Source organism: Cebus imitator, unplaced genomic scaffold (genome assembly GCF_001604975.1).
Source record: "Cebus imitator isolate Cc_AM_T3 unplaced genomic scaffold, Cebus_imitator-1.0 Scaffold205, whole genome shotgun sequence".
NCBI lineage: Eukaryota > Metazoa > Chordata > Mammalia > Primates > Cebidae > Cebus > Cebus imitator.
This window is the reverse complement of record NW_016107520.1, coordinates 143540-171277: the sequence shown is the minus strand read 5'-3', so window position 1 is coordinate 171277 and position 27738 is coordinate 143540. Positions and strand designations below refer to the sequence as shown.

The 27738-nt window shown below is 46.5% G+C and overlaps 1 protein-coding gene across 5 annotated transcripts; it reads right to left on the bottom strand.

Annotated features, from left to right (window-relative positions):
• GDNF (glial cell derived neurotrophic factor) lies at nucleotides 1-27108 on the bottom strand. Of its 5 annotated transcripts, none has more exons than XM_017548230.2 (3): nucleotides 26574-27108; nucleotides 21729-21905; nucleotides 1-3435 (listed from the first exon to the last, which is right to left on the bottom strand). In XM_017548230.2, exons 2-3 carry the CDS (start codon nucleotides 21877-21879, stop codon nucleotides 2951-2953), a joined length of 636 nt encoding a protein of 211 aa, XP_017403719.1. In that variant the 5' UTR covers nucleotides 21880-21905; nucleotides 26574-27108; the 3' UTR covers nucleotides 1-2950. The 5 variants fall into 5 exon arrangements, with proteins under 5 accessions (XP_017403719.1, XP_017403720.1, XP_037601530.1 ...); XM_017548231.2 differs by having other exon boundaries at nucleotides 21807-21905; nucleotides 26574-26902; XM_037745602.1 differs by lacking the exon at nucleotides 26574-27108 and adding an exon at nucleotides 22711-22882.
• Between the last annotated feature and the right edge of the window lie 630 nt (nucleotides 27109-27738).

Here is a 27738-nt window from a genome sequence, read left to right as displayed (position 1 = left end):
GCGATAGAAATGGGTTTTTATTTGTAAAAAGTTACAAAATGATATTGTACAAAAATAAAGTCTGTAGAGAACTTTGGTTGTATAACACAAACGACCAAGACAGATCAGAGAAGTCAGAACTTCCAAACAAGTGCACTCCTTACTGTATCAGATGGTGATCACAATGATAAAGAAAAATCACAAACTTTACCCTTTTGTGGATTTGGTGGAGCAATTTGCTTCCACTAAAACCTGCTTGTGGTGTGTAGGTGATGCCGGGTACGAGCTGTCAACACCCATTGGATCCTACAGCTTTTCTGGGCAGGGACTTTCCATGGGGAGCCGGGGTGGGGATCACTGAGGTTGAAGCCTGGGAACAGCAACCACTGCACCTGCCAGGGATCTCTGAAAGGGACAGATGTCTCCGGGGCCACATCCAAATTGCACTCCATGAGTGCCTGGATGGCTGGGGTTTGTCACTGTTTCTAGCAGTCTGACTTTCAGCAAGATCCCAAGGGAGGGTGAGAGGGAAGGCCTTTCCTCCATGTCCCAGGAGGGCATGGGGAGCAGAAAGGACAGAAAAGGGCAGAATCATGATGAATTTGGGCATTTTGGGGGGAGTGGATGGGATGTCTGGTAACTGCTCCTTCTTGTTATTTTGTAAAATTAACCTGATTACTTGATGGAGGACAGTAGCTCATTTAATTGCTAAATCTGTCATAGTTTTGTGGCTAGTAGCCACTAAGGTAGTGATAGATCATCTCCTTGATGAAAATCCTTTATGAAATGTATAACAAGCTCTAATACAGGGCTTAGTGTGTCAGCTGCAAATTCACAATCTAGGACACAGAGGTGGTGGCTGTTCCCACCCCATGCTTCCTCCCCTTCTAACCTCTTTTTCTTTCTTTCTTTCTTTTTTTTTTTTTTTGAGACAGGGTACCAGGCTGTCACTCAGGCTGGAGTGCAGTGGCATGATCACAGCTCACTGCAGCCTTGACCTCCTAGACTCAAGTGATCTTCCTTCTTCAGAATCCTGAGTAGCTGGGACCACAGGTGTGCACCAGCATGCCTGGCTTTTTAAATTTTTTGTAGAGACAGGGTCTCCCTATGTTGCCCAAGCTGGTCTCAAACTCCTGGGTTCAAGAGATCCTCCAACCTTGGCTTTCCACAGTGTTGGGATTATGGGTGTGAGCTGCCATACTGGCCCCAACCTCCTTCATTTAAAGGCAGCACATTCTTAAGCATGAGGCTCCATGTGTGTGGCTATGGCTGGCCCAGACATAGCTTCCTCAGCACCCTTCTCAGCCATCTGCTCTCCAGTGAGCTGTCAGGTGCTCAGGTATATAGGAGCAGCAACTGTTGACCCTCGATGACAGCCCAGGAGTTGTATAGGACCTGGCAGACCCTATCTGTGGAAGGCCCCTGTGTCTCCTGGGCTGCACTGGGCAGCGGCATATTCTCAGGAGGGTGGTGGGTGGGCAGGGATGGAGGGAGTTGGTAAAATGGTAGCTACCTGACAGCACTGTTGACATTACTTTTAGGTCAGCATTAAATCCAGGACTACCTACTAAAGGGAATTGAACCTTTTCTACACATGGTTATGCATAGTATAGATAGATATATGTGGAGGGGACCAAGAGCTTAAATACAACAGGAAGTGGAGCCCACGACATTTCTGTTCCGTGATGGAGCAAGGAAGAAATAAAGCCAAGTGCCATTGGTCTCTGCATGCTGCTCCAGGAAAGGGGGCCTGCCCAAGATGCTCCACAAATAAAAATTGGGGAAAATGCTGAAATCTGGGGGGAAGTGAATAAGAAATTTTCCTGAAAAGGTAAAGTAAGTGATTTTTAACTAGCAAAAAACTTTTTAATACTTTGAAAAGCATGGACCCTTGTTTCCAATTCAAATTTCCTTTTGTCACCTTTCTTTGCATTTTGCGAGCACATATACTTTGGCACCTTTGAAAAGAAATTTTAATAAATAAGGGAAAAAAGAGAAACTCATTAGTGAACGATAATAAATAACAATAACTTAAATCTCAATAAATATCTTCTCTATGTTTCTGTATCTGAAACAGATGCATTGCATCGAGTAGCTTCTCCGGTCACTGGTGACCACACATCAACGGGGCTGGGTATGTACCGTCTGTCTCTCTGTAAACCAACAGGCCAGGGGGGCTCTCCCTGCCAGGGGGCAGCTGGGGGCCTTCCCCGCTTCTCTGCTACAAGAATGCTGCTGAAAACCACAACTCATTTCCTGTTTCCAAGGACATAAAGGAAATACCTTCAGGTTTGTGTTTAATCATGAGCACAGCCTTTTTGATTCCTAGCCAACTTCTTCCCACCCCACACGCCGTGATGGAAATCAATCACCAACCGTTGGCAAAAATGCTGGTTGTAGTAAACCTCAGGCCTTGACTTTCAAATTATCTCATGTATCTTTGTTTTTTTTTTTTTCCTCTCCTTTCCATGGTATGTCTCCACTGAGTGACAGAAAAATAAACCTCTCTTAATTTCAGCAGTAAAACGTAATGACAAGGAATGACACCAGGATTCCTGTTCCCCTGGTGTCTTCGAACACATGAAAACAAACCACAGGAGATACACTGGTTTGGTTCTTCAAGTGCATCCGCGACCACACCGGTGATCGGTTGATGGTGGACTGTATCAGCTGGAACGGTGGTAACAGCCAACCAGGAACATCAGCCCTGAGCTTCTAGTGACATCGGCTGCCATCCTGGAGAATCCAGAGGGCTGTTTTCTTTCTCTCCTGTCCAGTTGTTTGTAGCTGGATTTCCTCACCCGGCTCCCATGATGGCTGCCTTCCTCCTCCTCCTTCTCTTCCTCTTCTTCCTCCTCCTCTGCCTCCTTGGTCCTCATCTTCCATTCTGGGCAAACATTTCCTGGGAACCTTGGTCCCTTTCTTTGCACTGTAGCAGGAATGCAATACACAGCAGTCTCTGGAGCCGGAGTCAGATACATCCACACCTTTTAGCGGAATGCTTTCTTAGAATATGGTAAACCAGGTTATCATCTAAAAATGACAGGTTATCATCAAAGGCGATGGGTCTGCAACATGCCTTCCCTACTTTGTTACTCACCAGCTTTTTATTTCTGGATAAGTTTTTTAATATTTTGTCGTACGTTGTCTCAGCTGCATCGCAGGAGCCGCTGCAGTACCTAAAAATCAGTGCCTCCTTGGTTTCGTAGCCCAAACCCAAGTCAGTGACATTTAAATGTATTGCAGTTAAGACACAACCCCGGTTTTTGCCCCTGTGGCCTTTCTGACCTTTTCCTTTGGAATATTCTGGGTTGGCAGCTGCAGCTTCCCGATTTCGCTCTCTTCTAGAAAGCTCTGCCATTTGTTTATCTGGTGACCTTTTCAGTCTTTTAATGGTGGCTTGAATAAAATCCATGACATCATCGAACTGATCAGGATAATCCTCTGGCATATTTGCTGTTCAACAAGAAGAGAAAAAATGGTACATGAGACAAAATGATCATTTCAAGCCGTCTTCAAGATCAAAGTGCCCCCCTAAAGTCAGCAAAGATTGGACCCACAGCAAAACTATCAACCGGTTAACCTATGGGACCACTGTAATCCCCAAGAACAGAGGCAAAAATGATTTAGCTGGAAGAGGAGACTAATGTGGTGGTGACATACTTCCTCAAAGAAAACAAATCCTTAGAAGTGTAGTTTTCATTTGAATAACATCCACTGTTTTTAACAAATCCATACAGAGGTCGCCGTGAGCTGGCCAATCCTCTAGGGCCATTTTTCTTGCCTAGTCACACAACCTAGAATAGTGGTTCTCAAATGTGAGTGTGCAGGAAAATACCCTGGATATTGACTGCAATGCAGATTCTTGGCCTTACCTTTGGAGATGATGAGTCATTTGGTTTGGGGAGAGGCCATGGAATCTGCATTTCCAACAAGCCCCAAGGAATTCTAATGTCAAAGATCCTCACACCAAACTTTGAGAGACACTGTCTGAAAGGGTGAAAAAAGTAAGGTCTTCTAATATGACTACTTTCATCTGGAATACTGAGTGCTTGTCCCTCAAACTTGCTTTGATCCTGCGTGGCTGAGTGGACAAGAACCATTCTGACAGAAGAAATGAAGAGCTCAGGAATGCAACTATAGTTTAAAACTTCCTTAAAAATCATTAAGGAACAGGAAAACAGTTTATACTTTACTAACAAAGAGACTAATTTACTGCTTCCTTTGAACAGCATGACTTAAAAAAAAAAGCCCCAAAGCCCAGTGATAGAGTACAGTGGCATTTGTGCATCAGAGCAATAAATGAAATGAGATGCTGTTCGTGGACAGAGCAGTCCTGCCCCCAGGGGTGAAGTCCAGCCTCTGCTGCAGGCTGTCACTGGGCTCCCACTGTCTGGCTGCAAGCAGGACAAGAGGCTCATTAGAGAGATCACATGGAGAAAGGATGAGGGGACAGTGAGATGTCTGAGACCTTTGGTAAAAGTATGAATCAGCAGTCTTTTGGTGCTTTCTGCCCCATTTCAGCGTTTGTTTTGGTAGATCAAGTAAGAAGAGAAAAGTAACTAATGGAACAATGTAATAAATTTCTAAATGGGTGGGGGAAAACAATTCAAACACCTTTTCTTAGGTATTAGGCCTTTTATGCCCCCCTCACCTCATTTTTCAGGTCATTTATGTTTAGGATTGTAAGTTGCTTAGAGAAATATACCACAGAAGAGTTGTCAGCAAGAGTAAATGTTTTTTGCCAAGATTGAGTTAAAGCATAAAAAGGTTACATTATGTCTAACCCATGTCAAATTGTTTTGTCATAAACCTAACCTATTTAATTGTTAAAATATATCAGGTATCCCTTCCTATAGAACAAAATCTAGCAAAGGCAACTTAACCACGTGTGTGTGTGTGTGTGTGTGTGTGTGTGTGTGTGTGTGTGTAATATAGAAAACATATGATGTATAATAATGAAAAGACTGGCGATTGGAATCCCTAGAAAGCCTAGTTGCTATCTGAAATTTAGCATTGGCTGGATCAGCTGTACAGAAGTCACAAAGCTGTTTCCACACTGGCTGAAGCCCTGTCACCTCTTGCCTAGATAACAGCAGTGGCCCCTGAACTGGTCTCCTTCATTCTACCCTTACCCACCTTTGATCTATTTTCCACCCAGCACACAGAGGGATACTTTAAATGCAGATCATAATCCCCTTGCTCAAAGCTCAAAACCTTACAGTGGCTCCCCATTACTCTTGAAGGAAAAGCTCAAATCCACACTGGCCTTAAAGGCCCTGCCTGACCTGGCCGCCCCTCTCCTCCAGCCTTTATTACCTCAAACCTCCTCTCCTGTTTCTCCTCTTATTCACTCTCTTCTAGCTACCCTGGCTTCCTTACTGTTCCTCAAACACGGGGCTCAGTGTCAGCACCACTGACCTTTTGGGCTGGGTCATTCTTCATCGTGGGAGGCTGTCCTCTGCACTGTAGGATGTTTGGCAGCATCTCCACCCAGGAGAGGCCTGATACGGTTTTGCCATGTCCCCACCCAAATCTCATCTTGAATTGTAGCTCCCATTATTATCCCTACATGTCATGAGAGGGTAATTGAATCATGGGATCAGGTTTTCCCTGTGCTGTTCTGTGATAGTGAATAAGTCTCACAAGATCTGATGGTTTTATAAAGGACAGTTCCCCTTCCTGCCCATGCCCTCTTGTCTGCAACCATGTAAGATGTGACTTTGCTCCTCCTTTGCCTTCTGCATGATTGTGAGGCCTCCCCAGCCATGTGGAACTGTAAGTCCATTAAGCCTCTTTCCTTTATAAATTACCCAGTATCAGATATTTCTTCATAGCAGTAAGAAAATGGACTAATACAATGCTCGTAGCAACCTCATCCTAGTCATGACAGATCAAGGTATCTCTGGATATTGCAAATGTCCCCTAGGGGCAGCACCATCCCTCGAGAACTACAGCTCTAACAGTCAGGAACTCAGGGCCTTTATGCTGGCTGTCCCCTCTCCTCCTGAACCCTGTTCCCCTGGAGAACCCTGTGGCCACTCCCACATCTCCTTCAAGTCTTTGCTCAAATGTCACTGTCCACAAGTCCCACCCTGGCCTCCCTGTTTAAAACAAGATCCTTTCCCAACCCCTAATCCAGATACCTCTGCCCTGTGCCTCCCGCTCCATCATAATTCTTGCTACATTCTAATACACCATCTAACTGATTTCTTAGGCTTGTTATTTACAGTCTGTCTTTCCAAAAGAATGTCAACTCCAAGAGGCAGGAACTCTGTCTGTCCCGCTTGTTCACTGATGGATCTCCAAGTGCTTCAGTAGGCCCTCGAGGTAACTGCTGGCTGAATGAGTCAGGTTATTTTACTAGGGGGAAAGAAAGTTCTTAATTTTTCAAGGGGACACTGGGACTTCTGCTGAGAGCTGCTTCATTATGAAATAAAATGCTCCAAAATAAACAGCCCACATCACTCAGGAAAGCTACTCTGCTCTGAGTGGCACAGTCACTGCCCACCAGAGAGCTGAAGAACTGTCTCCAAACTGCCTTTCCTCCTCAGCTTTCTGCAGCTTCGCCGTAGCAGTAACTCTCAGTGCCTACCTCCCCTGGGTCTCCCAAAGAGCTCTGTTCCCTGAGTAATACTTTCTTAAGGGAGCCCGAGAGAGTACTTTTTTTTTTAAGACGGAGTCTCACTCTGTCACCCAGGCTGGAGTGCAGCAGTGTGATTTCAGCTCACTGCAACCTTCACCTCCAGGGTTCAAGCAATTCTCCTGCCTCAGCCTCCTGAGTAGGTGGGATTACAGGTGCCTGTCCCAACACCCAGCTGATTTTTGTATTTTCAGTAGAGATGGGGTTTCACCTTGTTGGCCAGGCTGGTCTCAAACTCCTGACCTCAGGTGATCCACCCACCTCAGTCTCCCAAAGTGCTTGGATTACAGGCATGAGTCACCACGCTTGGCCAAGAGTACTTTTAATTTGTCCTTTCCTTTGGACTGCTTTATCACTGGACTTCCTTTAGGAAGTTTTCTTTCAAAACAAAACAAAACAAAACAAAACAAAACAAAACAAAACAAAACAACAACTTTAAATTACTTTGACAGAAACTGATGACTTGTTTTTAAAACAATGAGCTGCTTTTGCTATTGGTGATTTCTTTCAATAATAAGCTATTAAAGAGGAAATAAATGCAGATGTGCCCACTTTCAAAAAAAATGCTTACATAGAAATCAGAACTTATAAGATAGATATATTAGGAGTGATCAATCTTAGGCATGTGGCTAATGATTAATATAGGAGTGATTAATCCTAATATATCTATCTATACAGAAGGGCCTTCAAATTAAAAAAAAAAGACTTGTTTTACAAAAGGACTCACATCATGGGCTCTATTCAATAATTTTAAGTAGGCCATTAATTTAGGAACCTGGGCATATAGAAAGTTAAGATCGATTAACAATCAACTGAAGATCAATCAGAAATGAGGGTAAAAAACTTACTGAAATTTTAATATAAGCTAATGGGAAAACATTAGAGTCACAGAAGTTCAAATTATACAGGCTTAGAGACTTATTAATCTATATGTTACATAATTCATATTACTAGAGTAATAATAAGGATTTGAATCAGCACTTATAGTTCGCTTTTAGCCCTCAATACTTGAAAGATCTTGAAAAACATTTTTCCTCCCTTTTTAAGACATTTTGACTGCATGGCTCTGTCACAGGCTTTCTTTGCCAGGTAAAATACAGACAGTCTGGTTATATTTGAATTTCAGGTAGATAGTGAATACACATCATAGCAAATTTGTCCAAATCCATGGCATGTATAGTACCAAGAGTGAGCCCCAATGTCAACTATGGACTTTCAGTGAAAACGATATGTCAATGTAGGTTCATCAGTCGTAATAAATGTACCATTCTGGTGGGAGATGTTGACAGTGGAGGAGGTGATACATGTATAAGGGTAGGGAGTATATGGGAACTCTGCCTTCCTCTCAATTTTACTGTCAATCTAAAACTGCTCTAAAAAATAAAGTCTATATTTTGTTCTTAAAAAAAGGCTTTCTGGCATATGGCTAATGAAAACTACTTCCTTTGATAGAAAATCTCCCTCACACTTTGTTGCTAATGTGGAAATATTTAAGCCTCAAGTTCAGGCCATAAACAACTCTTATTAAGCTCAAGGTTTTTGCTCCCATTCAAATTCATGAAAAATAGAACAAACGACAAATATTTATGCTGAAAAGTTTACATGGATATGAATTCTGAAAGCCAGGAAAGGGCATTGTATTTTTCAAACCACAGGGCAAATAGGCCTGCCTCTTTTAATTAAATGAGTTCATTCTTAGAGCCAGCCTCAATTTATGGTTGTGAGGCACTTGGGGGCATTAGGAGCCATATTCCTCTGCAGAGGGTGCTAGGCAACTTCACTGAGCCTGTCCTTAATTATTCTGCAGAGTCCTGTCACCCAGCCCAGGCAGGAAACTCCTGGTGATGAGCTGAGATGCCCACAGCTGCCTCCATCTTCCAGGAATTCACTGAGCTGAGGGAAAAGAAGAGGGGTTTGAGTTTGGATTTGTTCCCTGAATTAAGACTTACTGGTGCATCTCTGTCTTTATCCTATAAAAGGCTTGGCAGAATGTCAGATACAAAATGACCCTCATTTATTAACTTTAATAGTGAAATATTTGCAAACCACAAAAGAAAAGCATCATTAAAAAAAAAATAGGTCAAATCCTTGCTCATTTCCCAGACCTGCTTGGAGGATCTATCTTGGAAAACATGTCCATCTAAAAGATAAAGTTTTTGGAAATCCAAAATGCTCAAATGCATTTAAGCTATCCTTCAGAGTGCAACTAAATATTTTGGCATTATTCTATTTAAAATATTTTAACTTTGATGTGTTCTTTGTATAAACAGTGTTACTTAAACAAACGAAACCTTGTACTGGGGCACCACTCTGGGAACAAACTGTTCACTGCAAAGACTTTGGTGCCCTCGATTATGGGGAAAAAATCCAGTAATGTCACCTCAGGAACAAAGAACTGAGATGGTGACTATTTTGTAAAGCCAACTGAGTTTTTATAGGAACAATGGTGAGGGGTCCAGGTCCTTCCTGTAATAGCTGAACTCAAAATTACATAATTCAAAATGTTATATTGGTTAAGCTGGCATTATAGGACAAAGTCTTTTCTTAAAATGTCAGATTTGTCTAAAAATAGTACAGGTTAATTATCTTTTAATCAGAGGATCATTTTTATACTTGTAGCTGTTGCCCCCTCCTCAGCCTGGCCAGGCAGGAAGTCTAAGCTGACTTTCATCTGAAGTTTTCAACCTGTGGGCCTGAGAGGGAGGTGGCACAAGGTTGTCTATGAGGAACAAAGTGGTAAGGACACAACTCCTTATCTAGAGGGTGGAGGGAAGGTCTCTGAGGCTCAGAGGGACCCAGGAGACAGGGGGCCTGACTCCAGTACCGACAGTGCTCCTGTCCAGGAGGGGAGGTCCTTCAGGCCAGGCTTAAGATCTGCAAGAGCTGGGCTTGCCTGATGAAGAGGCCCCAGAGAGAAGGCTCAGGGGTTTCTTGCTCTAGGGAGAATATTCTTGCTATTTCACTGGAAACTGTCCAGCTTCTGTGACTGGAAGGGTGAGGGCTAATGGGGCTTATAGGGGTGATCTGTTGCCTGAGCCAAGACCACACAGGTGAGAGGTACATCAGGAACCAGTGCCCAGATGGTGGGGCCCAGTTCTGGGATGGGGCAAGATGTGGAGCATGAGGCCACAGGATACTGCATCTGGGGCTGCCAAGGTGCGGTGCCATCCATCCTGACATGTAAAGCTTCCCACGAAAGGCTGTCTTCAGACAGGAGGAAAATGAAAAACCCCCTAATGGTGGGAGACATTTAATCTGGTATTCTTTGCTTACCTGTACTGTGGGTAAAGTGCAAATTGCTCTATAGGCCAAATTGCTCTATATTAAAAAATATAGATCGCTCTCTCTCTGTCTATAAACACATACACACATGCACTCATACATACGTGTCTACACACAGAGACACACCCATACATACTTACATGAGAAGAAAAGATCAACTTAAAATTGATATAACTTCTCAAGAAGAGTCCCAATGAATGTCATTGTTTTAGAATAAGTTATTTTTATCTTTCTATAAGATACAAACATGATTTTCTTTCACTAATGCTGGGATACCATTACAAGAATATCATTACTACACGGCTGAGTCTAACCTGTAAAACTTCTCATATGACAAAATTTCATCAGGCTATACCTTATGTAAGAGCTTCCTTGAAGCACTTAAAAACATTACCAACATAAAAGTGGAATACTGCCTACTTTCACACCTTGACTTTAAACTGACAATATCCCTTCAAGGCTAAATTGAATACTATCTCCACTTTACAGCTCAGGAAGCTGAGGCTCAGAGAAGACAAATATTTGGTGAAGGCCATGGGACTAGTAAATGTGGACTTCGTGGTTCCGTTTCAAAGCTCAAACTCGTTGTCTTTTTGTTTTTAATTTAAAACTCTACTACCATGGAGCATTTCAAGTCTTGTGGCATATGGGAATTTATTGTGAAACAAGTGCAAGACATGTTGGTTTCATCTATACACATTTACCAGTTCAGCACAGGAAGCGAGAAATATACTTTCTGTTGAAAAATCCAGTATGAACTCAGGTACACTAAGTAGATCTTAAAGTTAGGCTGCCATGGGCCACAGAATATAGTAAATTGTCTCCGAAAAAGGAAAAGCCATGCCATTCAGGGGCATCTCTCCCATGTCCTGGTTCTTTCATGTCACACTAAGGCAGCTCTGGCAATTTCCCAGTTAAAACAGGAAAAGCTGCAGCCAGCACGGCAGCAGATCCAGACAGAGAGGCCCCATCTCCGGAAGCTCCTCCAACTCACGCTGGCACCAAATGACCAGGCTCTTGCTGCAGAGCTGGAGAGAACAGAGGCCTGGATTCCAGTCCTGTGTCAGTCCCTGATCAGCCCTGTGACCTTGGAAGTAATCACTTAACCCTTCTGAGGTCAGCTCAATGCTCTCTGGGGCCTCTTCCAGCTCCAAAATGCTAAGATGAGGATAGTCTAAGCTTTGGCTGGAAAGTGTGGCCAGATGTGAGTTTTTCGGTCACCTCTGTCGGGGAGAAGACCACCTCTGGTTGACGCCCCAGCAGCATTCAGCTCAGCCACTACCATCAGGCATCCCATGAAACCCCACAGGAGGTATTTAAAAACTTTGCAGTACTCAACCTCTTCAGTTTATCTCTTGGCTCAATGTCTTGGCTACATTTGAAATGATTGTCATCAACCCTCTCTAAATCACCAAGTCATTTTCCTGTGCCCTATTTAACAGAGGTAAAAGATATGTAGAAAGGACCCTGTATCTGCATCTGAAGACATCCAGATTCTACTGTGAGGCATTCTTAAACATCAGTTTCCATCTGTAAAAATAGAGAAGGGCCCCATGACCCTGGAGAGGATACACTACAGCCACATGCTATGGTTCGTTCAGTCTCCATCACCCACAAGTCAAACACTCAATTTTCCATTCTCATCACATCTCAATTGTATTCATTCCTGTTTTTGCCGCTTCCAGTATGCTTACGTCATACCTGCCTTATGACTCCAAGGCTAGAATCGCCCCCTGCAAGTGGTACAAAATGGATCAGGAGAGTCAAGCAGTTTCTCCTGGAAGCCCATCTGTGGGCTATCAACACTTGTTCTTATTGGACCTCCAGGGACCTCAAAAATGTGCAGTCCATGAGAATGGACTCTAAATGTGAGTTCATGAGAATGTTCCAGTTCTCTGAAAAACTTCTGTAAAGTTTTGTCATCTGCTTCTATTTCAAAGTGATGACTTTGTCACTTATTTGAACTACTTTTTTTTAAAAAGCCCATAGATCACTAAGCACTGAATGCTGATGCATCTTATGTTATGTAATGACCTTCCTTGCTTTCCTATTTTGGACGCAGAATTCATCTAGTGTTTGGTAGACTGTCCTGATCATAGGCTGCTCTTGGGTTAACTTTCAGAAGTGTCCACAGCATCTATTTTCCTAAAATTAATCACCAGCTGAGGCAATTTACTAAGTCACTGCAACCATTTCCAGAGCTACCAGTGCATTCTCTTCAGGACCAGTGGTTTGTTGACAGTAAGGCATGACATCAGTTTATTTGAAAAGTATTTGCTTTGTAAAACCACCAGTGTTTTGTTGTTTTAAAAAGCATTTCTGGATTCTCTCAAGGCAGAAGAAAAAGACCAACCAGAATGCAAAACACTTTACAGAAAAAGGAGCTATGGGTATACTCTGAAAAGCCACTTTGCCCATCAAAATGCCATCTTATTTACCATCTCCATCCACTCTGAATGACACTGCACATACTAGTTGTACTGTATCCTAAGCTGTTATCCTACAACTCAACTAAGAAAATTTGTAATAAATGGACTGAAAATTACTCCATGAATACAAATAGCCAGAAAACCCCACTCAGGGAGAGACAGACAGTAAATTCCTTTTGTTACTCAGGTTCTGATCATCTTGCTCTGATTTCTATGTATGGGGTCCATGCTTTTATCATAGTTATGCTAATGATTTTACAGTGATACAGCATGGTCCCCCTGGGTGGAAAGTGTCCACTGTTCGCTTTTAAGTCAGAAAAACACCCAACAGGGTGTTCATTTGTTAGCTAATCCACGAACACCTGGTGTGAGCTAAAAGCACTCCACAGTCAGTAATAAACACCCCAAGCTAACGAGCACACACCAGGAGTTCTGCTACTGCCCTTCTAAAAAACTTAACAGGGAAGGGTAAGAAAGTTACCTGGTAAAATTAAGTGCACAAAAAGCCACGAGGGCAAATCATCCCTGTGGTGTTATCAGAGGCAGGTGGTTGCGGGGGTGTCTCTCCTTTCTTCTTTCAGCGAAGCCCTGCCCTCAGCCTGAGAGGCTGCAGGACCCCGCTGGATTCTGCACTCAGTGTCCGTCCGTCAGCCCTTCCCAGAGGACCCACTGAGCAGTGGGTAAAAGGCATGTAAGGGTCTCAGTGATTTGAACAAGAAGGAAGGACTAAGGTTTGATAGATTCCTGTGGTCAGATACTAGGAGGGAATTTCTACCCCTGGTGAGTGAATTTATGGGAATCTCAAAGACTCTATAGGTAATGAGATATGGTTATCATTATAAAACAACTTTATCTGCTAAACGCATTCCCTGATTTTTTTTCCTTAATGACTTTTTGATGGAGTCAGAAGAGTGACATCTGAGCATCCTGGGCTGGCAGGAAGTGATCTTGTGCAGTGGCGACAAGTGTAAGTGCTGGACTCGGGCTGCCCTGTGTCCAGACCCTGGCTAAGTTGCTAACCCTGTAAGTCTCAATTTCCCCTTTCAAACGGGGCTAGTCACAAGTTTTCCTTCAGGTCAAATTAATATGATAACATAAGAAAAAATTCAAGCTCAGTTCCTGGTCCACAGAATGCATTTCATAAATGGTGCCTAATGTAAGCCAATATGGTTGTCACATCTGGGACCCTCCTTCAGCAATGTTTACACAGAAGGCAGCAACACAGTCAACTCTACAGTCTCTAGACAAAGCAAGATTGCGTGAAAGGGGATCCAGACACTGGTCCCTACTTAGTCTAGCATGTTCTACAGAGGAGAGACCTCTGTGCAGGGCCTGGAGCCCTTAGCATGGTGGGTTGTGGGCAGAAGCCACAGGCCCATCTTGAGAGGCTGTGTGAGCTCTTCTGTGTTCATCAAAATGCCTGACAACTAAACATGCAAATGTCAGCACACCCCAAGCCCATGAGTGATATCTTTGTATGCACCATGGCTTAGAGCAGTGTCTTCAAACTGAGGTGCCTGGCCCTCTGGGGGCACATGAAGACTTTCTGCAGTGTCTATGGGTGGTTGAGAGAGAATCCATGTCCATTTCCTAATTTCCACATGTGCCATGTCCTAAAATGTCTGGGCTGCCTGGAGATGCTCCTGCTGCGGTTCTCCTTGCCCACATCCACTTTACCAATCCCCCTTCGACCTTACTGAGAGACGGTGAGCTTCTCATCCATCTTGCCATTCTACTGTGGGGCCTGTCCCAGGGATAAACACCTTCAGGTGCCATACAAAGGCATTCACGCATGAATGGCTCCTTGAGACAAACTGATATTGGGCACCTGCTGATGTGAGGACACAGTGTCAAGAACATGACATTCCAAGGATGTTTACCTACATTTAATCATGTGGAAGTAATCAGATCCAAACTGAAGGGCAGTGTGGGAAACAGCTGGTGAAAGAGCCCAGACTTTTCACAAATGTCCATGTCATGGGAAAAAAAAAGGCTTGGGAATCATTTTAGATTAAAGATGTATAAAGATACCAGACAGTCAAATGCAATTTATGGTCCTGGGTTTAAAAAAAAAAAACCAAAATGTAAAGGACATAATGGCTACAAATGGGGACATATGAACATGAACTATCTATTGGATAATAGTATTACATCCATGTTAAATTTCCTGAGACTGATAACTGAACTGTGCCTATATAAGACATTGTCCTTGTTCTTAGAAGATACATATTGAAGTATTTAACGTTCTGATGTTCGTAACAAATGCTCAAATGGTTCAGAAAAAACGAGGTAAAATGTTGAAAAAGAAGTCAATCTTCGTGAAGTGTGTATGGATGTTCACTGTACTACAAACATTTGCAACAGGAGAAAACTTTATGAATAAACCAAGAAATCCTGAAGCAAGTTGCTCCCTATTTCCTCCTGGCCAGGCCCTTTGGGAAGCCTCATTGCTTTCTCTGCTTGTCTGACCGTTCACCTGTCCATCTCTTTACCTTACAACTGGGATTCAGAAGTGTGAGAGTTGTCATGGGGTATATATTAACATGAATATTTGAACTGAAAATAAAGTCAGACCTTTTCTGACCAAAAAGCCAACTGATGTGGGCTGATTAGTTTGATCATTTTCCACGAATTGAATAAGCTACATGTGCAGGTGCAAAAGTTTTGCTAAAAGAATATTTAAAGCATATATACAGTTCCCAAAAGGGTTAGCAATGACATCTGGTATAACCATTTAAACTCGTGATAAAAAATTTTAGAAAGCTTCAAAGTAGGTAATCCTTTTTTAACATTCTTATTTGCAGGTTTGCAGGCAAAAAAATTGGAAGGCCGTATTGTTTTAAAACCATACTTTTCTACTTCAATGATGTTATTAACGTCATGCAAAAGTGGGCTTTGCCTTTACTGAGCTAGCCTGTTGTTTCCCAGGGGTGACCCAAGTCTGCTTATGCATACTCCTATTCCCACTGAGGCCATCGCTCTGGCACTAGTGCAGTCATGCCAGGTTTTCATGTGGATGCCATCCCCCCCCTCGCTGGGCAGAATGGGAGTGATTTGAGAACTAGTCTCCCACAAGGCTTCCCGAATGCTGTCTGCCTACCAAACACTTGAGAAGACCTTGCTTTGTTGCAGAATTAGGGAGGCTTCTCTCATTGCAAAAAGCATCAATATTATAGGAATACTTAGAGAAATTCATGTTTCTCTTCTTCAAATGTCCTGATCTGGACTTTGAAGTAGTCATTAATAATACTTGCTTAAGCTTACCACAGCCCAAATGGAAATTTAAAAAGGGGCTAAAGGAAATTTAATAGTCTCTGCTTCTCCTTTCTCTTCGCTTGCTTGTTTAATTTTCCTGGAAATCTTTGTTTCAGAGTTAGTGAGTGCATTTTTAAGCAAGCCAAATGTCTGCATTTTCTTAATCCATTAATATGCATGCTTGTATGAGTAAAGTCAAGAAATATTGGCTTTCAGACCAAAAGGCTGAGGTTTCAATTCTGGCTTCACCACTTACCAAGTTTGTGACCTGGAACAACTCCCTAGGTCTCTTTTCTTCACCTGTAAAATGGGGATAATAGAATCTCCTCTTGTATTGCAGAGCTCAAACTTACTTGATTTCAGGACAAGAACTGTGTTAATCATGTGGATAGTTAAAAGGTGCTATGTCATTAGCTTTAAAATTAAGTGTTTATTTGCAACTATTCACTTACTTGGGGCTAATAGTTTGATTCCATTGTGCCTATGCCTAGAAGATTGTTAAAAATAAGAGCACAATACCTCAAAATAAAAGACATGCTTATGCCCAAGGCTCCACTCAAAAGCAGTCTGGTTATTTAGGTAACTTCTGCTTCAAGACAGCTTTGAAGCAAAATCCCCTTGCTGTTACCTGCCTGCTCTATGGGTGCCCCACTGCTATTAGAAGCAGAGCTAACACCTTTTCCTGAATTTTATAGCATCACCTACCAAGGCATTGTCAATTTCCCACCACTTCTTAGCACCTCTTTCTAGAACTTGGAGACTGGTCTGTCCTTTCCCCCCATGATGGTCACAAATTTTCCCATGCTGCTCCCTAGTATGGAATGTCCCCCTTTCCTTTTACCTTCTTTTCCCAACAACCATCTTTCAAGTACCAGGTCAAATCCTCCCTCCTCCTTGAAGTCGTCCCTGCTATGATCCCCAAATCCCAGTGACCTCACTGCTAGGAATGTTCACCATGCATGCGTACAGCTCACCTAAACCCTTCACAATAAACATATCTATCTGACTGACATTCTATCCACGCATCCAGCTGTCTGCCCATTCACCTAACAATAGTTTACAACTATATCACAAGCAACTTTATTTAGAAATTTAGCTTTTTTGAGGCCACACAGCACCTAGTACATGAAAGATATTTAATATTTGTTTCCTATTTGAGCTCAAGTAATTAAAGAAAGAACAAGTATTTTAATCAAATGAAGGTGCTATGGGCCATGAGTGATAAATAAACAAAGATCAAAGAGATGTTAGGAGGGGAAAATATCAGGGAGCTTTAATTTTTACATCAGTTGAGGTAGAACCTGTTGAGTATATTGCTTACGCCCTGGGTCAGCCTAAGGTCCTAAGACTGGCCAAATCAATTTAAGCCTTAAATAGATTTCTAGACACAGTAATAGTTTGAAATAGGTTTCCAGGCTGGGGCTAGAGTGAGAATGTCGGTTTCAGATCTCAAGTAAAAGATCAGTGCCTTCTATAAGAGTCTGATGTGCAATTTCTTTATTCCAAGAGACCCTTCCTAAGTGGCAGAGCTCCTTTCCAGCTTAGGTAGTTACTCGGTTATAGTATTGTTAATTCATACAGTCCGTAAGCAATAAGACATAATAGATAGATGGTGTTCGTTTATTCTAAATTCTGTATTTCATGGCATTAGATTTGAAAGCTTAACATTTACCCAGCTTGTTGTACTAGAAGCTTCCTTAGTTCTATAGAGGTGATGGTCTCAGAGTTTACTAAACGTTTTTTATGCTGGGGTTATGAAACATCTTAAATTAAATGTCCAGCTGGGATCATTTACAACAGAAACGCTCCATCTCCACATAGGTAGCCTCCAACTCACAATCCTCTTATCACTTACATAGAAAGAGCCTACCCTACCTTAGCTCCCTCCTTACCATAACGGAAGAGGTTTCCCTAACATAACCATGGGAGTCTGGTGAGAAAAATTCCATAGGAAATGCGTGAGTTTGGAAAGTGGGGAAGAAATGGAGCTGTGAAACCTTGGAAGAGCCAGGGGCATCTGACCCAGGGGCACGATCCCAGGCAAGCCTGGCCTGCCTACGTGCTGACCAACCAACAGTGAGGCCCAAAATAGCCTGCCCACAAGAGCTGCATTTCTCTCACTCCCCGTAGGCTGTTGTGCTGCTGAAATCCCACCATTTAGAGCAGCATCCTGGCAGATGTCACAGCGGAAGAAGGGAATTCACTGGGTGCCCAGGGAGGGGCTGTTGCAAGTAGGAGGGTGGCAAATGACAACTATGATCCCTATTTATGGAGCAGAGGGTTTACAAAGCAATATCTAACTTAACCCTCACATCAACCCATGAGACAGGTTTACTGTTATGACTATTTTACAGGAAAGAAAACTGAAGCTTAAGGGATTGGTTAAGTAACAGCTCAACATCTCAGTTTAGTGGCAAGGCTGGGGTCCAAATCCTAGTCTGGTCTGAATGTATTACCTTGAGCTCTTGCTTGCTGAACCTACCTGATTTCTTGTTCTATTCCCTCCTTTTGCAGATTATGGGATGTGGCCCCCAGGGCAGAGACTCTCACTTCAAATATTGTGAATGACAGTTCAGTTATATCACAGTTTACATAGGTTTTTGTGGCTACCCTGAAAACCTGATAGCTTAATTTAAAAACTTGTTTCTATAGGAAATTTTGTGACCTGCTAACAAACTGGTAGACTATAATCCCATATATTACACTAAATTGGAAATTACTTGTAATTACAACTTAATGGTGCTCAAGGTCATTTCAGTTGGTTTCCAGTTGCACAAAAAGTTAAGCCCACCTTACTGGACTGAGGTTTCTTCATGCTGGATTTTTCAAACCACCATACATGTACACTTACTCGAAGGTATGTTCTGTGAGGGCAGAGACTTTTGTTTACTTGGTGTATCAAGGTATCCCTAGCACCTAGGACAGTGCCTGGCACAGACAGGCATACATGTAACTGGTGAATGGATGTATGCATTTAGATGCAATTTTTTAAAACTACATGCATTTTATGCTTTTACTTATGAAATACATTTAGAGTTGAGATAGGGAATATGACTATGATGAACTAACTTTCAATAAATTTCGACAACCTTGTGAACCATTGTCTAAGCCATTAGTTCAAGACCTTCCTCCCATATAAAGTATCCTTCCCTTCCCATATAAAGTGCATTTCAGTTGTTTGAGGGAAACTCTGGTCCCAGCTTCAGGGTTTCCAGCGATTATGGAACTGTGGCACACTCTAGAAGAACTGCTTTGCCTCTTTAGGTTTCAGGACTAGAGAGGTTTTCTTTCAGCTTGAAAATGCTATGACATTTGCAAGTTTCACCTTGCAGATTCCTCATGCCTACTCTAATCGCCCTTTGGACACGATAGTGGCAAAAAGCAAAATAAATGAACAGAGATAGCCAAAAAGAAACGTCTTAGGTGCCCCAAAAGTCAAATCACAAGTCCTTGAGTTTATATAGGCTAGAAGTTGCTACAGGCGGTAGCCGTGAGCCATTTGCTTTACAGCCAGCCTCTAGGCAAGCCCATTGGCCAATTATGAATTCTATTTGGTTATCTCACACAGATCATATTAGGAATAGAATTCTGAATGTTTCATTTAAACTGGAACCAGCAGGACATATACAATCTCAAAAGTGAGTGTGCAAACTGTGTATATTCCGGTCCTCCCGTGAAAAGCACAGAATGACTGTTAATGTGGCATGAAAGCTCTTTTGCTCAATCATTAAGTTACAAGCATTTGGAGGGAACTAGAGGAATCAGAATTTATGATACTTTCTATTTTTTAGTGAAATGTGGTGACAATGTTTTTTTACATAAGCCTTAACCAGTTGCACTGTGTACAGTGCAGGATATAAATGTCAGCACTGTGACAGGGGCGTGTTGACACTGGTTGAGTGTTCAAAGTCTGCATACTGTCATTATTTTGCCTTCCCTGCGCTGACAGCTTGCTACTGAATGAAACATACCTGGAAAAGAGTCAGTTTGGCTTAGAATGCAGCTCAGTTTCTCTTTGGTAACATTTCTTTTTCTGGTTTCCTCTAGGATCTATTGGGTCTTTCCATAGACAAAACACAATAGGGTGTGTTCTGTCGTTCAAATGTAAATAGTGAGAATCTTGTTCATTGATGACATAGCATCAGTTCTGGAAAAGGGAAGCAATCCCTCTTCCCCACAGCATGCCCTCACCCCCACAATCTGTGCTAACTCGTTTGCTTTGTGACTGTACCTTATATGAGCCACAGATTTTCTTGGGTATTATCAGTCCATAGTGATTCAAGTCTGGCTGTACATTAGACTCATCTGGGGAACACCTAAAAACTCAGGTGCCTGGGCTATACCCCAAATCAAGTAAATCAGAATTTCCTGGGGTGAGACCTAGCATCAGTATTCTTTAAAGTTCCCTAGGTGACTCCAATCTCTTCCTAGGAGACTCTTACCAAAGGACTTTGTGACAGGAGCATAAAGGCCAAGGGGCAAATCTCATAGCCGCTGGCATTGTGGAGCAGAAAGGCCTCTCTTCATGGTACAGTTACAGAGTATTCATTGAGCTCGAAAGTAACTTGCCCGAAAGTCACACAGAGTTAGTTGAAAACTGAGCCAGGAGCCAGAGCCAGTATTAAATGAGCCTAGTTAAACAGGACACTAATAATGGCAATTAAACCTCCATGAATTAATCAGCTTGTAATCAGGCACAGTCATTTTTCTCTTGGCAATGTCCGGGTTAGAGAACTATTATCTGCCACTGTGTTCCTGTCCCTCTTGTCTAGGCCGTTTGAGTGAATGAATAGCCAGTTTCGGAAGACCTGGTCCAATGGGGCATTTTTAAGTTTCTGCTGGAGAAATATTTATATACATGAAATTTGTGATGGAAATAAAAGCCTTTAAAATAGGTTTACACAGTTAATTGACAGACATTCTTGGAACAGGCACTTTAGTTTCAAAGGATCAACCATGTTCCCTAACTTACTTTTGAAGTCTTAATTTGCCTTATAAAAAAATCCACTTTCTGTCTTTCTTGGGATTTGTGGAAGAAGATGCTTTTGTTGCTATAATTAAGCATAAAATAAGCACATTGCATTTACTGGGTTGTTTTGTAGCCCAAGGCCAATGGGTTTGGGGGATCAGCACACAGCTGATTGTTCCAGGATTATTACTGTGGTTGTGACCACAGTAAGTTTCAAGCGCAAAAGGGATAATTCTGGGGGTGGGGGTGACGGTGGGGGTGGGCAGGGAACAGTGGCCAGGGTGGTATCCTAGTCACATACAACTCATTTTTTCTTTATTTTGGGGTTATGAAATTTTCTGTTGCTACCTTTGTTGACATTATGCCTCCACAACAGCCTCTATCACCTGTAATATAGCATCTCTAACTTCGTGTAATAAACTTCTGAGGAATGGAGGGAAAATGATATCACATCACAGCCGATGTTCCCTAACTGACTTGCTTCTAAAACATGTTAGTTTTTGAGAGGTAAATCACAGACTTAATTTCTAATAAGAATAACCTGGCTTTTTTTTTTTTTTTCTTAAGAGTTAGCATTGTCACATGTGGAATGAACTACAGTCTTTGTCCCTAGTCCCAGCCAGCACTATTTATGGTTAAGTCTTTCTAGAACCGGAACTTTTCTGAACAGATCTGACACTACCCAGACGCTTGTTCTGGAAATGTAGGCCCTTCTGTGTTTTCTCTGCCTCCGGCTTGCTTTAGTGAAAAGCCGGCCTCTCGGCTTGCAGGCCCAGTTTAGGATGAAAGTGCAATAGTTTTCAGAATTAAGCATAGCCAGGCACAGTCACATAGATAAAGGGCTTTGGAAGAAAGAAAAACTGGGCGTGTGTATAGATGAGGAAATAGAAAAGGGGACAGCTGTGTGTTTCTGAGCTGGTGGTGCTGGTGGGGAGGAAAGTTGTTCATCGGAATGCTAAAGGGGCAGCATAAAACCTCTATCCCCTCTGCGATGGGCAAACCAGCCCGTGTCGCTTTCAGGCAAGGCCCTGGGGGCTTCAGCACTAGCACCCCTTGCCCATGGGTCGGGAGGCTACACAGCCATCGGGCTGGCTTGGGGTGCGTGCGGAAGACGGGTAGGGGTGCGAGGGGGTCCGCCAGCGGCCCCCCGCGGGGAGGGAATAGTTCTTACAGTCACTGCTCAGCGCGAAGGGCGCGCGGCGGCGGCCGAGGGAGCGGTCTTCGGCGGGCGCCTCGAGAGGCCTCTTACCGGCGGGCAGCGGGAAGGCGGACGCGGTGTGGAGCAGCACCAGGCAGACAGCCACGACATCCCATAACTTCATCTTAGAGTCCCGTCCGGCGGCGGCACCTGCGCGGGCAGGCGGGAGGTGGGGGAGAGAACCACAGAATGCTCGTTAAGCCTGGGCTCTCCGCGGGTCCCTGCGCCCCCCTCCAACCTCGTCACCGCCCTCCTCCGGCACCGCAGCCGGCCAGCGGCTCCCAGGGCACTCCCGCCCTCCTTGCGAGTCCCCAGTTCGCTTCTCCCTCCTGAGTGCGCCCCAGGAGCAGCTCGCACTCCCGGTTCAGGTTGCAGCTGCCCTTCTCCACTCTGACTCTTGGGGTCAGAGTTTCAAGCAGGGCTGCTGTCCCCTCCAGTTAACCCCTCATCCCCACCACCACCACGAAGCCTGTCCAGTCCCCTCTACTGGTGCGCAACATCTCCCATTCCTGGGGGGCAATCGGGTAGTTCCCACCCTGAGTCTTCCACCCCAACCAGAGACCTCCCCTTCTTGTCCTGGGAGCTCCTATGGGCGCGGAACCAGCCCTCGACCCTAGCAAGGACCAGACTTTCTCTTTGGGAATACAATCAAGCACACCCCCTGCCTCCGGTCCCAAACCGCCTTCCGGCTAGTAGAGGCCAGGCTTGGGGGCACCACTTACCCCGCCTGCCGCCCACTCTTCATTCTTCCCACCTAAATAGGTATTCTGTTGCCAGAGCAAGAAGTTAGGAGGGACTTGGAGACTTTGGGGCTGTATGGGAATAGCTCGGTTAAGTTACTTAACTTCCCGAAGCACTGACTCGATTTAAAATACTCGTCCCACCTCTTAAGGTTATGAACATTAAATCACGCATGAAAGCGGAACATGTAGTAAGAGCTCAATAAATGCTTTACCATTGCTGTTAGGCAAAGACTGAATTTGTCTTTAAAGCTTTAATCCTCCGTGATATGCCTGAAAACCCTTTCTTGATTGGATTTTTGCACCTTTGAGAGATTCTGGCCCTAATCACTTCCCCTCCCAGAGGAGTCACTCCTGGACGACTCTACCCAGTCCGGGACGCTTTGGAGGTCCTCTGGCAGAGGAAGGCCTAGACAGTGGTACGGCGCTGAGTGGGGGTGGGGGTTGGAGGTGGGGTTCAGCTCTTTTCAGCTGTTTGGCTTCTCAATCCTCACACCCCTACAAAGTGGGGCCACGCAGCTGGGGGTGGGTGAGAAAAAGACGCTGTAAATTCTGGGAGGAGTTCCAGCCAATAAGGAAATGGGGGAGGACGGAGGCATCTTGGGGTGCAGTGTTATCCAGTGCCTTCCTAATGCCAGGGTTCCAGTCTCCAGGGGACTAGTGACTAGAGAGACTCTTCTCCTGCGGAATCTACGAGATTCGTGCAGTCCATTATCCCCTCCCCCTGACCCGCCCCATAAAACGGATTGTTAGGAAAACTCGATTTTTTTCTATGCAGGAGGGAAATGCAAAAACCAGATAAATGCAAAAACCTCAATGTCATTCCTGGCTATTAGTTCACAGGCACCCCTCCTCCCTTCCAGTGTCCAGTCCTCATCTCTACACGGAACCCCATCCCCTGTACCAGTGCAGTCAACCCGAGGAAGCCTTTAATTCGGCCGCCAACCTCCCACTGCTGCAGAGACCAATGCGTTTTTCATCCCCTGGGTGTCTGTTTGTTCGTCCTGCAGCTGTTGGGCTGGGAGGGTGTAGGGACTAGAAACTCCTAGCGACCTGCAGCACCGAGCGCCTCTTGTCTCGCGGACTGGTTTGCAAACTCGGGGAAAAGCTAGGCTCTGGATCGCGACGTTCAGACACAGGAAAACTGCACAAGGCAGTGCAAAATGAGCAAAGAAAGGCGCTTTGGCAGCTAGGACCCGGGGAACGAGAGCCGCCCTCCCCAGTCACCGGCTGGTGCCAGCTCTTGGGTGCGTGCGAAATGGCTGGTGGTCCGGGGGAGCAGGGAGGCGCGGGGTTAACACGCCATTCCAAATTATTGTGCCCGCCAGCAGGAAGCCACGGAGGCACCAGATTTCCCTTCCGTCTTAAGAGGGTTTTCCCTTTTTTCCTGCTTGGCCGACCGACGGCTTTTTAAATTGGACGTGGAGATCCTCAATTAGAAGTGTGGCGAAGCTGGCAAAAGACAACACAGTGGAAAACTCCCTGCCTCGCCAGAGGAGGCTCCCGGCAGCCGTTCCCGCCCTCGGCGGAGCGCAGCCGGCGCCCTTATCGAGCTCTCCCTCTTCCCCACGGACAAGGAGGGCGCATTCTTCCCCCTGAGCGCCGCCGGGACCCGCTCTAGTCAGAGCTGCTCTTTAGTTCCCGGCATTTGCTGAGTGGGGGAAAAGGGGGGAGGTTCTGGGGACTCGGCACACACAGCGTCTGCTAGGACGTTTTTCTCGGAGTCCTTGTGGACTCCACCCCGCGGCTTCTCAGTTTGTCTGTCGCTTTCCCCAAACACATTTGTATCTGCCCGGCGCGTTTCTCCTCAAACACGGCCTTTGCCCACAGCGCGAACTGCTTCACCCCCGCCACGTGCGAGAACCAGGCTCTGCTCCTAAAGTGACTTGAGCACTACTCCGCCAGGGGACCCCGGACCGTTTCTCGGGCCTGGCAGGCTGGTCCCCCTGTGGGTCCAAGACAACCACGTCCCGGCAGAGCAAAAGCAGCGGGCTGCGGGCGCTGGCACCTGGTGGGTCCCCAGGCCTGGGGAGGCAAGGCGCCCAGGAAAGTCACAGGAGTGCTAGCAAAGTAGCTGCTCCTTGTGAGGCGCTTCTGAGTTCCCGGCAGCAGGGGGCACCAGAAACCGTCTGAGCTGTGTCGCGCCCACGCGGCCCGGAGGCTGTGTTATCTTTTAGTTATAAAACTGGAGAACCACCACTCCCTCTACAAGCCTCCCGAAGTCCGATTAGCCCGGGAACCTGTGGAGGTCCTAATGGTCATCTTTGCTTTTCAGGCTCCCACCCCTCCATTCTTGCTGGTTTTCCTCCCTACTTCACCTGAGCGCGTTTCTTGGCAACCTGCTTTCAGACCATCCCCCACCCCTTCCCCGCGTCACTGTGACAGCTTCGCCAGGGGGAGCGCTCCCGCCGTCAGTGCCCCCGCACCTTCTTGTGCCTGGCAGGCTGGGAGGTTTGTTTGGGCTTTGCCTTCAAGATCCAGGTCTCAGAGAGAGAAAAGGAGGCGGTGGGGCGAGGAGACGGGTTTGCTATAACCTCGAGTTTTTTTTTTGGAGGGGGGAGGTAGAGACAGAAATTGCTGGAAGATCTATTGCTTTTCTTAACTATTCTTCGTGTTCTTGACTGACAGAGGACTTATTCTCCCCTTTATCACCCATAGCTGCGGGGCCCAAGATGAGGAAAGGAAAAAGAATTTGGGACACTTCTCGCAGGCAAACTGGGGAGGGGGGTCTGTCTAAGGGCCGTGTTCCAGGTCCGAGAGCACCCGAGTTGCTAGCGGGAGTGGACTAGGGGCATGGCCGACTTCCGAGACATCGGACACTTGTCACTTGTTGAAAACGCTCCACCTTTCCTGCCAAAGCGAAGACGCAGCAAAACAGGGTTTGGTGGAGGCGGCTGGGCTCCCATGTTGACTGCTTTGCGGGACCGGGTGCGTGAGTGAGGCTGGAAGAAACACCTCTTCCTTGAAATACTTAAGCGTATATTCCAAATACTGAGAAAGAGTCCAGCGGTTGATCAGTATTTGGAATATAGGCTTAAGTATTTCATCTTAACATCTCCGCAGCAGGGGCCGGAGGATTTGCCTTTGTCCCCGCCTCTGAGCAAAAGCGGCAGGAGCTCAGGGATGGGTAGCCCCCGGGACACGCACACCGGTCCTGCCGGCGGATTCTACCAAAGCCGAAACTAGCTGGGCGCCAAGAGGCGCGGGGGAACCCGCGAAAGTCCGTTTCCAGCCCGAAGAGGGTTCGTTTTTCTTCCTTGCGGCCAGAAATAAACCAACAGCGCGGAATTAGCCCGGAGGTGGTGTAAAGCAGTGGCGGTGGTGGCGGGGTGTTATTGGAAGGCGGCACGGAGTGCAGGAGAAAAAGGGATCATTAAAATAATAACTTCAATGGCCTAGTGGAGTCTCAAGAATCTGTTCGAGACAGAGATTTGAGCCCAGGACTGCCAAGAAAGCCCCTCTCCTAACCTCGACCGGGATGGTTAGTTTGGGTGGGGGGGCGTTAGGAAAGTGCTGGCAGCAGGGTGAGGAATGTAGCTTTGCCAGACCTCGCCTGGAGGAGGTGAGCCCTCCATTTTTAGGTTCTCAGCACCTTTGCAGCAGTCCCTCCCGGGGCCTGCGCTTTTCCTTGGAACAGATCAAAACAAGCTCAATGGTAAGTTGCATTCTTGGCAATGATAAGATCTGCCGGTCCAGAGAGGACACTTCGGCGGCGGTGGGTTCGAATTATGATCCAAGCCATGCATCATTCTGGGACTTAACGGAAGAGCGCCTCGCCAAGTCAGGGAAGGAAACTGCGCCTCTTGGGCATTCTGGGGTTCAGGGGCATCTGGGGCTTCACAGATCTTTGCCCACGTGGAAAAGACAACCTGCCCCTCCCAAAGGCCAGTCTCTCCGGTTCCACTTTTCTCTCTCCTCGCATAGCTTAGTCTCCCTCTAGTCTTTCCACTTTCTACTCTCACCGCTTGCTCTGGGGTCCAGACGCACCCCTCTGACTAGGGCGCCCTTCAGCCAGCGGTTCCTGCCCGCAACGCAGGCACCAACCGCTCCCTCCAGCCCATCCCGCTCCCCTGCTTACCTCGGATCGGGTCTCCGCAGACCCCAGGTTGGACATTAACTCCAGGTGGCCCAAGTCCCAGCCAGGAGACCCATCCGGGCCGATGGCTGGAGCACGGAGTCCCTCCCAGCAGGTCCGGGCCAAGAGTTCGCAATCCTGGGGTCGCGCGGGGCAGCGAGGGAGCGCTGGAGGCGACGGCCGAGAGTCCCGCCGCCGCCGCAGCGAAGAGGGCGAGGGCTGCCGACAACTCTCCCGCCGGCTCCCCACACCCCCAGAAGCCGAGGTCCGAGCAGCTGCCGCTGCTTTGGGTCCGTGGGTGACAGGGCTGCGCGCGCCGCGCTCTTGGCTGGGGCAGCGCGGGCCCGGGGCGCTGCGGGCGGCTCAGCGGCAGCTGCAGAGCTTTGCGCCTCCTCGGGGCGCACTGCCTGGGAGCACGAGATGGGCTTGTCTGATGCTGCCGCGGGAGCTGAGGTTTTGCCTGGAGATCCGAGCGAGACACCAAGTCAACCGGCGCGGGGAGTCCAGTGAAGACATGAGGGCGCCAGGAGCGCAGGCTGGTCTTCGAGAGCCCGGGCTGGGGGGCCAGGGGCCGTGGTGGGGGAGGGGAGGCGCGGGCCCCCGGAGGGAGGGGTCGGGAGGCGGCGGCGGGGCCCGGCGATGGGGGAGGAAAGGAGAGCAACGTGGAGGCGCCGGAGTTCCCGAGGCTGGGACCGGGGTTTCGAGCGGGCGACGCGAGGCGCCCCTCCCCGGGCTGCAGGGAGAGCCCTGAAAGCGTGGAGAAGCCGCTGGGCTCGCGCCTTCTCCTCGCGGGGTGGATCGGGAGGAATGTGCGGCGCTCCACGCGCGCCAGCCGAAAGGGGCAATCCGAACTTGACCGCGGCGCCCTCGCCGGGCTTTGCCCCGGCGCCCCGCGCAGGAAGGGAGGCGCTCTGCGGGTGCAGGGCGGCGCCGGGCTTTCCTCGCGCCTTTCGAAGGCCGGCCTTCCCGCTCCGGTGTCTCGCCCCCTCGCTTCTCCGCTGGGCAGGAGGCAGCGGCGAGAAAAGGAGCTGCCGGCTGGAGTTCTAGCACCGCGAAGGAGAGGTGCGGAGCGGCCCGGTGAGGGAAGCCGAGTGTTTGCCAGGGTACGCTGCGAGTGGGGATGAATTTATAGGGTTCTCACTCAGTGACGTGCCCTCCAGTGGCTTTT

Bases quoted from the DNA above. Each gene is read 5' to 3' on its own strand.
- GDNF (XM_017548230.2), bottom strand. From the start codon at position 21,879: ATGAAGTTATGGGATGTCGTGGCTGTCTGCCTGGTGCTGCTCCACACC. The intron at 3,436-21,728 runs GTAAGAACTATT...CTTGTTGAACAG, and splicing joins CTTCGCGCTGAGCAGTGACT to CAAATATGCCAGAGGATTAT.